At 52.8% G+C, this 16,569-nt stretch overlaps 1 protein-coding gene across 1 annotated transcript; it reads left to right on the top strand.

Annotated features, from left to right (window-relative positions):
• The first annotated feature begins 471 nt into the window (after positions 1-471).
• On the top strand, positions 472-16,169 carry LOC129843523 (RNA-splicing ligase RtcB homolog). Its single transcript, XM_055912286.1, has 12 exons — positions 472-579; positions 808-886; positions 993-1,060; positions 1,319-1,418; positions 2,260-2,416; positions 5,224-5,380; positions 7,242-7,401; positions 9,118-9,293; positions 9,400-9,588; positions 13,699-13,809; positions 14,101-14,220; positions 16,015-16,169. The coding sequence occupies exons 1-12, from the start codon at positions 487-489 to the stop codon at positions 16,120-16,122; spliced, it is 1,518 nt and encodes a 505-aa protein (XP_055768261.1). The 5' UTR covers positions 472-486; the 3' UTR covers positions 16,123-16,169.
• The last annotated feature ends 400 nt before the right edge of the window (positions 16,170-16,569 follow it).

Here is a 16,569-nt window from a genome sequence, read left to right as displayed (position 1 = left end):
CATGTTAACTAAAGAGATCTTAACTGCAAGTAGAGATAGTTGAAGATTTCCACGTATTACAACGAGAAGTTAGAAGAGACTTTGACAGAAGCTAGATGGTCAACAATGTTATCAAATTGTTGACTTCAACTACGGAAAGCGATTAGAGGTCTGACTTCAACTACGGAACGTCAAAAAGACGAAACACATTTAGGAAAATAATTACCACTAATGTTTTAAAAATAAATAAAACGCTGCTCGGATATTAGGGAACATGTATTTGGTAGGTACGACTATAATATGGTGTTATCCAAGATCAATATTTTAATCCATTCAAAAATATATGCAATTCATTTAAAAAAACATTTCCAGCTGCGTCATTAATCACAGTTTTCAAAAACGCGTTTTATACGGACGCTTCTGAGTTGCCGTAGTCTGTTGGTTCAGAACAGAATCAGACACTGCTGAAATATAAGAGAAATAAACAGCTAGCAACATAATAATATAATGAGTCGATCGTACAATGACGAGTTACAATATCTGGACAAGATTGACAAGAACTGCTGGCGAATCAAGAAAGGTTTCGTCCCAAATATGCAGGTGATTAGCTAAAACTAACTTATATGGAATGAATTAACGTTAGCACATGACCGTAGTTTGCTAGCTTCAGACGTGATTTGCTACTATCCAGCTTGACTCTGGTATTGTTGCTCTTGCAGGTAGATAAGGTGTAAGAGCATAGTAGCTAATACATAAGCTAGCTAACTAGCTAACCTAATATGGCGTATGGACTTGACAGCTCATCAAATCCTTCCCATTTCATTCCAGGTGGAAGGAGTGTTTTACGTCAACGAGTCCCTGGAGAAGCTGATGTTTGAGGAGCTGCGTAACGCGTGTAAAGGAGGAGGTAGATGACAACAACACGATGATGCCATGGTAACAGACAAGCCTGGTTCCTGTATTGTTTTCCCGTTGATTTGACTGATTTGGTTGTTGTTGTTATTTGTCGTCAGGTTTTGGTGGGTTTCTCCCTGCCATGAAACAGATTGGTAACGTTGCAGCTCTGCCGGGAATAGTCCATGTAAGTAGAGAACCACTGGTCTGGATCAGGCCTTAACACAAGTCAGTGGAGATGACGCTGACAACCGTTATCTAACTAGCTATAAACGGACATATTGACACTCTGTAATATCTCACAGGGGCTGTTTTCCCCGGACACGTATTTAGCCTAGTCGTGGACTTACGAAGCACTTTCAATGGAGATTCTCCAATGAGTTTGCTTGTCAGTCCAGGATTACTCTTAACCTGTGTCCCCCAAACCTCTCTCTCTCTCCTTCAGAGGTCCATCGGCCTGCCAGACTGCCACTCGGGGTATGGGTTCGCCATCGGAAACATGGCTGCCTTTGACATGAGCGACCCCAACGCGGTCGTATCCCCAGGTACAGAGGATAAACACAGTCCAACAGGCTGTCCTGTCTGTCTCTGGTGTCGTAGGTACAGAGGAGACACACAGTCCAACAGGCTGTCCTGTCTGTCTCTGGTGTCGTATCCCCAGGTACAGAGGATAAACACAGTCCAACAGGCTGTCCTGTCTGTCTCTGGTGTCGTAGGTATAGAGGAGACACACAGTCCAACAGGCTGTCCTGTCTGTCTCTGGTGTCGTAGGTACAGAGGAGACACACAGTCCAACAGGCTGTCCTGTCTATCTCTGGTGTCGTAGGTACAGAGGAGACACACAGTCCAACAGGCTGTCCTGTCTGTCTCTGGTGTCGTAGGTACAGAGGATACACACAGTCCAACAGGCTGTCCTGTCTGTCTCTGGTGTCGTAGGTACAGAGGAGACACACAGTCCAACAGGCTGTTCTGTCTGTCTCTGGTGTCGTATCCCCAGGTACAGAGGAGACACACAGTCCAACAGGCTGTCCTGTCTGTCTCTGGTGTCGTAGGTACAGAGGAGACACACAGTCCAACAGGCTGTCCTGTCTGTCTCTGGTGTCGTAGGTACAGAGGAGACACACAGTCCAACAGGCTGTCCTGTCTGTCTCTGGTGTGGGTTTTGACATTAACTGGTTGTGTGTGTGTGTGTGTGTGTGTGTGTGTGTGTGTGTGTGTGTGTGGTGTGTGGTGTGTGTGTGTGTGTGCTAGGTGGTGTGGGCTTTGACATTAGTCCAACAGGCTGTCCTGTCTGTCTCTGGTGTGGGTTTTGACATTAACTGGTTGTGTGTGTGTGTGTGCTAGGTGGTGTGGGTTTTGACATCAACTGGTGTGTGTGTGTGCTAGGTGGTGTGGGTTTTGACATTAACTGTGGAGTGCGTCTACTAAGGACCAACCTAGACGAGGGAGACGTCCAGCCTGTCAAGGAGCAGCTGGCTCAGGCCCTGTTCGACCACATCCCTGTCGGAGTCGGCTCCAAGGGAGTCATCCCTATGACCGCCAAGTAAGCAGCACTACACCACTACCCTGCTGTCTGCAGGCACCACTACACCACTACCCTGCTGTCTGCAGGCACCACTACACCACTACCCTGCTGTCTGCAGGCACCACTACCCTGCTGTCTGTAGGTACCACTACCCTGCTGTCTGCAGGCACCACTACCCTGCTGTCTGCAGGCACCACTACACCACTACCCTGCTGTCTGCAGGCACCACTACCCTGCTGTCTGTAGGCACCACTACACCACTACCCTGCTGTCTGTAGGCACCACTACACCACTACCCTGCTGTCTACAGGCACCACTACACCACTACCCTGCTGTCTATAGACACCACTACCCTGCTGTCTGCAGACACCACTACCCTGCTGTCTGCAGGCACCACTACCCTGCTGTCTGTAGGCACCACTACACCACTACCCTGCTGTCTACAGGCACCACTACACCACTACCCTGCTGTCTATAGACACCACTACCCTGCTGTCTGCAGGCACCACTACACCACTACCCTGCTGTCTGTAGGCACCACTACCCTGCTGTCTATAGACACCACTACCCTGCTGTCTGCAGGCACCACTACACCACTACCCTGCTGTCTATAGGCACCACTACACCACTACCCTGCTGTCTATAGGCACCACTACACCACTACCCTGCTGTCTGTAGGCACCACTACACCACTACCGTGCTATCTGCAGGCACCACTACACCACTACCCTGCTGTCTGCAGGCACCACTACACCACTACCCTGCTGTCTGCAGGCACCACTACACCACTACCCTGCTGTCTGCAGGCACCACTACACCACTACCCTGCTGTCTATAGGCACTACTACACCACTACCCTGCTGTCTGTAGGCACCACTACCCTGCTGTCTGTAGGCACCACTACACCACTACCCCGCTGTCTATAGGCACCACTACACCACTACCCTGCTGTCTGTAGGCACCACTACACCACTACCCTGCTGTCTGTAGGCACCACTACCCTGCTGTCTGTAGGCACCACTACACCACTACCCCGCTGTCTATAGACACCACTGCACCACTACACCACTACCCTGCTGTCTGCAGGCACCACTACACCACTACCCTGCTGTCTATAGGCACCACTACACCACTACCCTGCTGTCTGCAGACACCACTACCCTGCTGTCTATAGGCACCACTACCCTGCTGTCTATAGGCACCACTACACCACTACCCTGCTGTCTACAGGCACCACTACACCACTACCCTGCTGTGTATAGGCACCACTACACCACTACCCTGCTGTCTATAGGCACCACTACACCACTACCCTGCTGTCTGCAGATACCACTACCCTGCTGTCTATAGGCACCACTACACCACTACCCTGCTGTCTATAGGCACCACTACACCACTACCCTGCTGTCTGCAGACACCACTACCCTGCTGTCTATAGGCACCACTACCCCACTACCCTGCTGTCTATAGGCACCACTACACCACTACCCTGCTGTCTATAGGCACCACTACACTACTACCCTGCTGTCTATAGGCACCACTACACCACTACCCTGCTGTCTATAGGCACCACTACCCTGCTGTCTGCAGACACCACTACCCTGATGTCTATAGGTACCACTACACCACTACCCTGCTGTCTAAAGGCACCACTACACCACTACCCTGCTGTCTACAGGCACCACTACCCTGCTGTCTGCAGACACCACTACCCTGCTGTCTATAGGCACCACTACCCTGCTGTCTATAGACACCACTACCCTGCTGTCTATAGGCACCACTACCCTGCTGTCTATAGGCACCACTACCCTGCTGTCTATAGGCACCACTACCCTGCTGTCTATAGGCACCACTACACCACTACCCTGCTGTCTACAGGCACCACTACCCTGCTGTCTATAGGCACCACTACCCTGCTGTCTGCAGACACCACTACACCACTACCCTGCTGTCTGTAGGCACCACTACACCACTACCCTGCTGTCTGCAGGCACCACTAGACCACTACCCTGCTGTCTGTAGGCACCACTACCCTGCTGTCTGTAGGCACCACTACACCACTACCCTGCTGTCTATAGGCACCACTACACCACTACCCTGCTGTCTGCAGACACCACTACCCTGCTGTCTGCAGACACCACTACCCTGCTGTCTGCAGACACCACTACCCTGCTGTCTGCAGACACCACTACCCTGCTGTCTGTAGGCACCACTACACTGCTGTCTGTAGACACCACTACCCTGCTGTCTATAGGCACCACTACCCTGCTGTCTGTAGGCACCACTAACCCACTACCCTGCTGTCTGTAGGCACCACTACACCACTACCCTGCTGTCTGCAGGCACCACTACACCACTACCCTGCTGTCTGCAGGCACCACTACACCACTACCCTGTTGTCTGCAGGCACCACTAGACCACTACCCTGCTGTCTGCAGGCACCACTACACCACTACCCTGCTGTCTGCAGGCACCACTACACCACTACCCTGCTGTCTATAGGCACCACTACACCACTACCCTGCTGTCTGCAGACACCACTACCCTGCTGTCTATAGGCACCACTACACCACTACCCTGCTGTCTACAGGCACCACTACACCACTACCCTGCTGTCTACAGGCACCACTACACCACTACCCTGGTGTCTGTTACAGGGACCTAGAGGAGGCTCTAGAGATGGGAGGGGACTGGTCCCTGAGAGAAGGCTGTCTAGACTGATACCCTGCTGTCTGTTACAGGGACCTAGAGGAGGCTCTAGAGATGGGAGGGGACTGGTCCCTGAGAGAAGGCTGTCTAGACTGCTAACCTGGTGTCTGTTACAGGGACCTAGAGGAGGCTCTAGAGATGGGAGTGGACTGGTCCCTGAGAGAAGGCTATGCCTGGGCAGAGGATAAGGAGCACTGTGAGGAGTATGGCAGGATGCTGCAGGCCGACCCAAACAAGGTCTCCTCCAAGGCCAAGAAGAGAGGCCTGCCTCAGGTAACACCCCTCCCTAACTAACCCTGACCCCTGACCCCCAACAAGGTCTCCTCCAAGGCCAAGAAGAGAGGCCTGCCTCAGGTAACACCCCTCACTAACTAACCCTGACCCCCAACAAGGTCTCCCCCAAGGCCAAGAAGAGAGGCCTGCCTCAGGTAACACCCCTCCCTAACTAACCCTGACCCCTGACCCCCAACAAGGTCTCCTCCAAGGCCAAGAAGAGAGGCCTGCCTCAGGTAACACCCCTCCCTAACCTGATCCCTTACTGAGTCCAAGTGGCACCCTAATCCTACTGTTGACCAGGACCCATAGAGCTCTACTGTTGACCAGGACCCAAAGGGCTCTACTGTTGACCAGGACCCATAGGGCTCTACTGTTGACCAGGACCCATAGAGCTCTACTGTTGACCAGGACCTATAGAGCTCTACTGTTGACCAGGACCCATAGAGCTCTACTGTTGACCAGGACCCACAGGGCTCTACTGTTGACCAGGACCCATAGAGCTCTACTGTTGACCAGGACCCATTGGGCTCTACTGTTGACCAGGACCCATAGGGCTCTACTGTTGACCAGGACCCATAGGGCTCTACTGTTGACCAGGACCCATAGGGCTCTACTGTTGACCAGGACCCATAGAGCTCTACTGTTGACCGGGACCCATAGGGCTCTACTGTTGACCGGGACCCATAGGGCTCTACTGTTGACCGGGACCCATAGGGCTCTACTGTTGACCGGGACCCATAGGGCTCTACTGTTGACCGGGACCCATAGGGCTCTACTGTTGACCGGGACCCATAGGGCTCTACTGTTGACCGGGACCCATAGGGCTCTACTGTTGACCGGGACCCATAGGGCTCTACTGTTGACCGGGACCCATAGGGCTCTACTGTTGACCGGGACCCATAGGGCTCTACTGTTGACCGGGACCCATAGGGCTCTACTGTTGACCGGGACCCATAGGGCTCTACTGTTGACCGGGACCCATAGGGCTCTACTGTTGACCGGGACCCATAGGGCTCTACTGTTGACCGGGACCCATAGGGCTCTACTGTTGACCGGGACCCATAGGGCTCTACTGTTGACCGGGACCCATAGGGCTCTACTGTTGACCGGGACCCATAGGGCTCTACTGTTGACCGGGACCCATAGGGCTCTACTGTTGACCGGGACCCATAGGGCTCTACTGTTGACCGGGACCCATAGGGCTCTACTGTTGACCGGGACCCATAGGGCTCTACTGTTGACCGGGACCCATAGGGCTCTACTGTTGACCGGGACCCATAGGGCTCTACTGTTGACCGGGACCCATAGGGCTCTACTGTTGACCGGGACCCATAGGGCTCTACTGTTGACCGGGACCCATAGGGCTCTACTGTTGACCGGGACCCATAGGGCTCTACTGTTGACCGGGACCCATAGGGCTCTACTGTTGACCGGGACCCATAGGGCTCTACTGTTGACCGGGACCCATAGGGCTCTACTGTTGACCGGGACCCATAGGGCTCTACTGTTGACCGGGACCCATAGGGCTCTACTGTTGACCGGGACCCATAGGGCTCTACTGTTGACCGGGACCTATAGAGCTCTACTGTTGACCGGGACCTATAGGGCTCTACTGTTGACCGGGACCTATAGGGCTCTACTGTTGACCGGGATCCATAGGGCTCTACTGTTGACCAGGACCCATAGAGCTCTACTGTTGACCAGGACCTATAGGGCTCTACTGTTGACCAGGACCCATAGGGCTCTACTGTTGACCAGGACCCATAGGGCTCTACTGTAATTCCAACTGGGAGCAGGGAACCACTATGCAGAGATCTATAATGACCTATCCTTATTCCATGCTATGGTATTGTTCCAGCTGGGTACTCTGGGAGCAGGGAACCACTATGCAGAGATCCAGGTGGTGGATGAGATCTATAATGACTATGCTGCTAAGAAGATGGGTATCGACCACAAGGGCCAGGTGTGTGTGATGATCCACAGTGGCAGCAGGGGGCTGGGCCACCAGGTGGCTACAGGTAGGACTGCTCTCTCTACCCATGTTGGAAATACGCATTTTTCTGTTTCGTTTCATTTGAAAGAATTGTCTGTAACGAGGCCACTGGTCTGCGTTGCTGCACAGTGTATTGCTTCTTACCTTGTTCAGGTTGTTGTTGTAAATTATGTGTTTTCAATGACTTACCTGGTTAAATAAAAGGTAAAAATATACATTGAGAGCAAAAAATAATTGATCCATTTTAGAATGTTGTTACGTTACAGCCTTATTCTAAAATGGATTAAATAAATACAAATTCTCAATCTACACACTACCCCTTTAGTGAAAACGGTTTATTAGAAATGTTGGCAAGTTTATTACAAACTAAAAAAACGATACCTTACATAAGTATTCAGACCCTTTGGCTATGAGCTCAGGTGCTTCCTGTTTCCTTTGATCATCCTTGATGTTTCTACAACTTGATTGGAGTCCACCTGTCATAAATTGATTGGACATGATTTGTAAAGGCACACACCTGTCTATATAAGGTCCCACAGTTGATAGTGGATCTCAGAGCAAAAACCAAGCCATGAGGTCAAAGGAATTGTCCGTAGAGCTCCGAGACAGGATTGTGTCGAGGCACAGATCTGGGGAAGGGTACCAAAACATTTCTGCAGCATTGAAGGTCCCCAAGAACACAGTGGCCTCCATCATTCTTAAATGGAAGAAGTTTGGAACCACCAAGACTCTTCTTAGAGCTGGCCGCCCGGCCAAACTGAGCAATCTGTGGAGAAGGGCTTTGGTCAAGGAGGTGACCAAGAACCCGATGGTCACTCTGGCAGAGCTCCAGAGTTCCTCTGTGGAGATGGGAGAACCTTCCAGAAGGACAACCATCTCTGCAGCACTCTACCAATCAGGCCATTATGGTAGAGTGGCCAGATGGAAGCCACTCCTCAGTAAAAGGCACGACAGCCCGCTTGGAGTTTGCCAAAAGGCACCTAAAGACTCTGATGAAACCAAGATTAGCCTGAATGCCAAGCGTCACGTCTGGAGGAAACCTGGCACCATCCCTACGGTGAAGCATGGTGGTGGCAGCATCATGCTGTGGGGGTGTTTTTCAGTGGCAGGGACTAGGAGATTAGTCAGGATCGAGCAAAGTACAGAGATCCTTGATGAAAACCTGCTTAAGACAGACTGGGGGGCGACAGTTCACCTTCCACCAGGACAACGACCCTAAGCACACAGCCAAGACAACGCAGGAGTGGCTTTGGGACAAGTCTCAATGTCCTTGTGTCCCAGCCAGAGCCCGGACTTGAACCCGATCGAACATCTCTGGAGAGACCTGAAAATAGCTGTGCAGCGACGCTCCCTATCCAACCTGACAGAGCTTGAGAGGATCTGCAGAGAAGAATGGGAGAAACTCCCCCAAATACAGGTGTGCCAAGCTTGTAGCATCATACCCAAGAAGACTCAAGGCTGTAATCGCTGCCAAAGGTGCTCCAACAAAGTACTGAATTAAGGGTCTGAATACTTATGTAAATGTGATATTTCAGTTGGTATAAATGAGCAAAAACCTTTTTACTTTGTCATTATGGGGCATTGTGTGCAGATTGAGGGGGGGGGGACAATTTAATCCATTTTAGAATAATGCTGTAACCTGAAAGTCAACGGGTCTGAATACTTCCCGAAGCCACTGAAGAAAAACCCTTGAATAATTAGGTGTCCTAACTTTTGATTGGTTCTGTATATATTCTGGTAGATGCCCTGGTTGCCATGGAGAAGGCGATGAAGCGAGACAAGATCCAGGTGAACGATCGTCAGCTGGCGTGCGCTCGGATCTTTTCAGAGGAGGGACAGGACTACCTGAAAGGAATGGCCGCCGCCGGCAACTATGCCTGGGTCAACCGTTCCTCTATGACCTTCCTCACACGACAGGTAACTGACGGCACCTGAGACGGGCGACTGACGGCACCTGAGAAACACCTGTGTGACTTCTGTGTTTCCCCTCGGCGTGACTTCTCCGTGTCTCTGTCTCCTCTAGGCGTTTGCCAAGGTGTTCACCACCACTCCGGATGACCTGGACATGCATGTGATCTATGACGTGTCTCATAACATCGCCAAGGTGGAGGAACACATGGTAGATGGGAAACAGAAGACTCTGCTGCTGCATCGCAAGGGATCCACCCGGGCCTTCCCTCCACACCACCCCCTCATCCCCGTAGACTACCAGGTACCCCCTCTCATCCCTGTAGACTACCAGGTACCCCCTCTCATCCCTGTAGACTACCAGGTACCCCCCTCTCATCTCTGTAGACTACCAGGTACCCCCTCTCATCCCTGTAGACTACCAGGTACCCCCTCTCATCTCTGTAGACTACCAGGTACCCCCTCTCATCCCTGTAGACTACCAGGTACCCTCTCATCCCTGTAGACTACCAGGTACCCTCTCATCCCTGTAGACTACCAGGTACCCTCTCATCCCTGTAGACTACCAGGTACCCTCTCATCCCTGTAGACTACCAGGTACCCCACCCTCTCATCCCTATAGACTACCAGGTACCCCACCCTCTCATCCCTGTAGACTACCAGGTACCCCACCCTCTCATCCCTGTAGACTACCAGGTACCCCACCCTCTCATCCCTGTAGACTACCAGGTACCCCACCCTCTCATCCCTGTAGACTACCAGGTACCCCACCCTCTCATCCCTGTAGACTACCAGGTACCCTCTCATCCCTGTAGACTACCAGGTACGCTCTCATCCCTGTAGACTACCAGGTACCCTCTCATCCCTGTAGACTACCAGGTACCCTCTCATCCCTGTAGACTACCAGGTACCCTCTCATCCCTGTAGACTACCAGGTACCCTCTCATCCCTGTAGACTACCAGGTACCCTCTCATCCCTGTAGACTACCAGGTACCCTCTCATCCCTGTAGACTACCAGGTACCCCCTCTCATCCCTGTAGACTACCAGGTACCCACCCTCTCATCCCTGTAGACTACCAGGTACCCACCCTCTCATCCCTGTAGACTACCAGGTACACCACCCTCTCATCCCTGTAGACTACCAGGTACACCACCCTCTCATCCCTGTGGACTACCAGGTACCCACCCTCTCATCCCTGTAGACTACCAGGTACCCCCTCATCCCTGTAGACTACCAGGTACCCCCTCATCCCTGTAGACTACCAGGTACCCTCTCATCCCTGTAGACTACCAGGTACCCTCTCATCCCTGTGGACTACCAGGTACCCCCTCTCATCCCTGTGGACTACCAGGTACCCACCCTCTCATCCCTGTAGACTACCAGGTACCCACCCTCTCATCCCTGCAGACTACCAGGTACCCCACCCTCTCATCCCTGTAGACTACCAGGTACCCACCCTCTCATCCCTGTAGACTACCAGGTACACCACCCTCTCATCCCTGTAGACTACCAGGTACCCACCCTCTCATCCCCGTAGACTACCAGGTACCCCCTCTCATCCCTGTAGACTACCAGGTACCCTCTCATCCCTGTAGACTACCAGGTACCCTCTCATCCCTGTAGACTACCAGGTACCCTCTCATCCCTGTAGACTACCAGGTACCCTCTCATCCCTGTAGACTACCAGGTACCCCACCCTCTCATCCCTATAGACTACCAGGTACCCCACCCTCTCATCCCTGTAGACTACCAGGTACCCCACCCTCTCATCCCTGTAGACTACCAGGTACCCCACCCTCTCATCCCTGTAGACTACCAGGTACCCCACCCTCTCATCCCTGTAGACTACCAGGTACCCCACCCTCTCATCCCTGTAGACTACCAGGTACCCTCTCATCCCTGTAGACTACCAGGTACGCTCTCATCCCTGTAGACTACCAGGTACCCTCTCATCCCTGTAGACTACCAGGTACCCTCTCATCCCTGTAGACTACCAGGTACCCTCTCATCCCTGTAGACTACCAGGTACCCTCTCATCCCTGTAGACTACCAGGTACCCTCTCATCCCTGTAGACTACCAGGTACCCTCTCATCCCTGTAGACTACCAGGTACCCCCTCTCATCCCTGTAGACTACCAGGTACCCACCCTCTCATCCCTGTAGACTACCAGGTACCCACCCTCTCATCCCTGTAGACTACCAGGTACACCACCCTCTCATCCCTGTAGACTACCAGGTACACCACCCTCTCATCCCTGTGGACTACCAGGTACCCACCCTCTCATCCCTGTAGACTACCAGGTACCCCCTCATCCCTGTAGACTACCAGGTACCCTCTCATCCCTGTAGACTACCAGGTACCCTCTCATCCCTGTAGACTACCAGGTACCCTCTCATCCCTGTGGACTACCAGGTACCCCCTCTCATCCCTGTGGACTACCAGGTACCCACCCTCTCATCCCTGTAGACTACCAGGTACCCACCCTCTCATCCCTGCAGACTACCAGGTACCCCACCCTCTCATCCCTGTAGACTACCAGGTACCCACCCTCTCATCCCTGTAGACTACCAGGTACACCACCCTCTCATCCCTGTGGACTACCAGGTACCCACCCTCTCATCCCTGTGGACTACCAGGTACCCACCCTTTCATCCCTGTAGACTACCAGGTACCCACCCTTTCATCCCTGTAGACTACCAGGTACCCTCTCATCCCTGTAGACTACCAGGTACCCTCTCATCCCTGTAGACTACCAGGTACCCTCTCATCCCTGTAGACTACCAGGTACCCTCTCATCCCTGTAGACTACCAGGTACCCTCTCATCCCTGTAGACTACCAGGTACCCTCTCATCCCTGTAGACTACCAGGTACCCCCTCTCATCCCTGTAGACTACCAGGTACCCACCCTCTCATCCCTGTAGACTACCAGGTACCCACCCTCTCATCCCTGTAGACTACCAGGTACACCACCCTCTCATCCCTGTGGACTACCAGGTACCCACCCTCTCATCCCTGTAGACTACCAGGTACCCACCCTCTCATCCCTGTAGACTACCAGGTACCCCCTCATCCCTGTAGACTACCAGGTACCCTCTCATCCCTGTAGACTACCAGGTACCCTCTCATCCCTGTAGACTACCAGGTACCCTCTCATCCCTGTAGACTACCAGGTACCCTCTCATCCCTGTGGACTACCAGGTACCCCCTCTCATCCCTGTGGACTACCAGGTACCCACCCTCTCATCCCTGTAGACTACCAGGTACCCCACCCTCTCATCCCTGTAGACTGCCAGGTACCCCACCCTCTCATCCCTGTAGACTGCCAGGTACCCACCCTCTCATCCCTGTAGACTACCAGGTACCCACCCTCTCATCCCTGTAGACTACCAGGTACCCCACCCTCTCATCCCTGTAGACTACCAGGTACCCCACCCTCTCATCCCTGTAGACTACCAGGTACCCCACCCTCTCATCCCTGTAGACTACCAGGTACCCCACCCTCTCATCCCTGTAGACTACCAGGTACCCTCTCATCCCTGTGGACTACCAGGTACACACCCCTCTCATCCCTGTGGACTACCAGGTACACACCCCTCTCATCCCTGTAGACTACCAGGTACCCTCTCATCCCTGTGGACTACTAGGTACACACCCCTCTCATCCCTGTAGACTACCAGGTACACACCCCTCTCATCCCTGTAGACTACCAGGTACCCCCTTCTCATCCCTGTAGACTACCAGGTACCCCCTCTCATCCCTGTGGACTACCAGGTACACACCCCTCTCATCCCTGTAGACTACCAGGTACCCCCTTCTCATCCCTGTAGACTACCAGGTACCCACCTTCTCATCCCCGTAGACTACCAGGTACCCCACCCTCTCATCCCCGTAGACTACCAGGTACCCCACCCTCTCATCCCCGTAGACTACCAGGTACCCTCTCATCCCCGTAGACTACCAGGTACCCCACCCTCTCATCCCCGTAGACTACCAGGTACCCCCTTCTCATCCCCGTAGACTACCAGGTACCCCCTTCTCATCCCCGTAGACTACCAGGTACCCCACCCTCTCATCCCTGTAGACTACCAGGTACCCCCTTCTCATCCCTGTAGACTACCAGGTACCCCCTCTCAACATCAATACAGAATAAAGTTAGTCTATAATATTATAGTTAACCTTAATCCATATGTGCTTTAGGGCCAATCTGACAGCCCTATGTGGCTCTGGCCCTGAAGTAGTGCCCTATATAGGGAGGGCCCTAAAGTAGTCCCCTATATAGGGAGGGCCCTAAAGTAGTCCCCTATATAGGGAGGGCCCTAAAGTAGTCCCCTATATAGGGAGGGCCCTAAAGTGGTGCCATTTTGATGCAGAGACTGTTTTTAAAATGCTTCCTGTTTCTGGTCCAATCAGCTGACAGGCCAGCCGGTGTTGATCGGGGGCACGATGGGCACCTGCAGTTACGTCCTGACGGGCACGGAGCAGGGCATGACGGAGACCTTCGGTACCACCTGCCACGGAGCGGTAAGGCTTACCGCAGCTCTGTCGCTTGACTCCACCTCCCTGTCGCTTGACTCCGCCTCCCTGTCGCTTGACTCCACCTCCCTGTCGCTTGACTCCACCTCCCTGTCTCTCGACTCCACCAGTCTTCTCGTCTCTTTACCTGTGTTCCCAGCTACATCACTGTTGTAACTTGATAAGGAATGTCCATATTATAACAAGTAGTAACGAGCGACTGCCTCCATCTGTTCATCATATAGAACATGTTCCAGAATAACTACATGTTTTACCTGAACGTTGACCTCCTGTCTCCAGGGTCGGGCTCTGTCTCGGGCCAAATCCCGCAGGAACATAGACTTCCAGGACGTGTTGGACAAGCTGGCAGACCAGGGTATCGCCATCAGGGTGGCTTCGCCCAAACTAGTCATGGAAGAGGTAGGCTTCTCTTCGCCCAAACTAGTCATGGAAGGGGTAGGCTTCTCTTCGCCCAAACTAGTCATGGAAGAGGTAGGCTTCGCCCAAGCTAGTCATGGAAGGGGTAGGCTTCGCCCAAGCTAGTCATGGAAGGGGTAGGTTTCGCCCAAGCTAGTCATGGAAGGGGTAGGCTTCGCCCAAACTAGTCATGGAAGGGGTAGGTTTCTCTTCGCCCAAACTAGTCATGGAAGAGGTAGGCTTCTCTTCGCCCAAACTAGTCATGGAAGGGGTAGGCTTCTCTTCGCCCAAACTAGTCATGGAAGAGGTAGGCTTCTCTTCGCCCAAACTAGTCATGGAAGAGGTAGGCTTCGCCCAAGCTAGTCATGGAAGGGGTAGGCTTCGCCCAAGCTAGTCATGGAAGAGGTAGGCTTCGCCCAAGCTAGTCATGGAAGGGGTAGGTTTCGCCCAAGCTAGTCATGGAAGGGGTAGGCTTCGCCCAAGCTAGTCATGGAAGGGGTAGGCTTCTCCCAAGCTAGTCATGGAAGGGGTAGGTTTCGCCCAAGCTAGTCATGGAAGGGGTAGGCTTCGCCCAAGCTAGTCATGGAAGGGGTAGGTTTCGCCCAAGCTAGTCATGGAAGGGGTAGGTTTCGCCCAAGCTAGTCATGGAAGGGGTAGGTTTCGCCCAAGCTAGTCATGGAAGGGGTAGGTTTCGCCCAAGCTAGTCATGGAAGGGGTAGGCTTCGCCCAAGCTAGTCATGGAAGGGGTAGGTTTCGCCCAAGCTAGTCATGGAAGGGGTAGGCTTCGCCCAAGCTAGTCATGGAAGAGGTAGGCTTCGCCCAAACTAGTCATGGAAGGGGTAGGCTTCGCCCAAGCTAGTCATGGAAGGGGTAGGCTTCGCCCAAGCTAGTCATGGAAGAGGTAGGCTTCGCCCAAGCTAGTCATGGAAGGGGTAGGTTTCGCCCAAGCTAGTCATGGAAGAGGTAGGCTTCGCCCAAGCTAGTCATGGAAGGGGTAGGTTTCGCCCAAGCTAGTCATGGAAGGGGTAGGCTTCGCCCAAGCTAGTCATGGAAGAGGTAGGTTTCGCCCAAGCTAGTCATGGAAGGGGTAGGCTTCGCCCAAACTAGTCATGGAAGAGGTAGGCTTCGCCCAAGCTAGTCATGGAAGGGTTAGGCTTCGCCCGAGCTAGTCATGGAAGGGTTAGGCTTCGCCCGAGCTAGTCATGGAAGGGGTAGGCTTCGCCCAAGCTAGTCATGGAAGAGGTAGGCTTCGCCCAAACTAGTCATGGAAGGGGTAGGCTTCGCCCAAGCTAGTCATGGAAGGGGTAGGCTTCGCCCAAGCTAGTCATGGAAGAGGTAGGCTTCGCCCAAGCTAGTCATGGAAGGGGTAGGTTTCGCCCAAGCTAGTCATGGAAGGGGTAGGCTTCGCCCAAGCTAGTCATGGAAGAGGTAGGTTTCGCCCAAGCTAGTCATGGAAGGGGTAGGCTTCGCCCAAACTAGTCATGGAAGAGGTAGGCTTCGCCCAAGCTAGTCATGGAAGGGTTAGGCTTCGCCCGAGCTAGTCATGGAAGGGGTAGGCTTCGCCCGAGCTAGTCATGGAAGGGGTAGGTTTCACCCGAGCTAGTCATGGAAGGGGTAGGCTTCGCCCAAACTAGTCATGGAAGAGGTAGGCTTCGCCCAAGCTAGTCATGGAAGGGTTAGGCTTCGCCCGAGCTAGTCATGGAAGGGGTAGGCTTCGCCCGAGCTAGTCATGCTATAGTGGGGTGGGTCATGGCTACTATGTTATAAAGGCTAACGGTATTTTCTTACCATTTCTAGGCTCCAGAGTCGTACAAAAATGTGTGTGATGTCGTCAACACGTGTCACGATGCTGGAATCAGCAAGAAAGCCATCAAACTACGACCCATCGCCGTGATCAAGGGATAAGGCTGCTCTGCTGGTGACGGTATAGGCCACGGCACTCCATCCAGGAGCCAATCACCAGGGTCTGACTGCGAGTGAGCATGTCCGGTCTTCATAAACAGACTTGACAAGGGATCGGTTTCCTCAGCTCCGCTTCCTGTTTATGACCAGTATGACTTTTTGACGTGGGTGGTGATTTGTCAATGAAATTGGACAGGATGGGGAAGGATGAGCTCTTTAATATTGTAAAGATTGAGAGGGTGACGTGTCTTGGGTTTACTTTTCATTCATTCACTGTGGAATATCACCTTGAGATTCAGGTTAAACCACAGATTAATAAAATACAAGAGAACAGATTGATCTACTTGCATTTAATGCCTGGTAGTCACTTTGTTCCAACATCTGAAGATAATAAACACTAAAGCTTCATATTGTGAGATCATTTGGGAACTCGATTCTCTGACCAGATTG

Source organism: Salvelinus fontinalis, unplaced genomic scaffold, assembly GCF_029448725.1.
Source record: "Salvelinus fontinalis isolate EN_2023a unplaced genomic scaffold, ASM2944872v1 scaffold_0154, whole genome shotgun sequence".
Classification (NCBI taxonomy): Eukaryota; Metazoa; Chordata; class Actinopteri; order Salmoniformes; family Salmonidae; genus Salvelinus; species Salvelinus fontinalis.
This window is presented reverse-complemented; position numbering and strand designations above follow the sequence as displayed.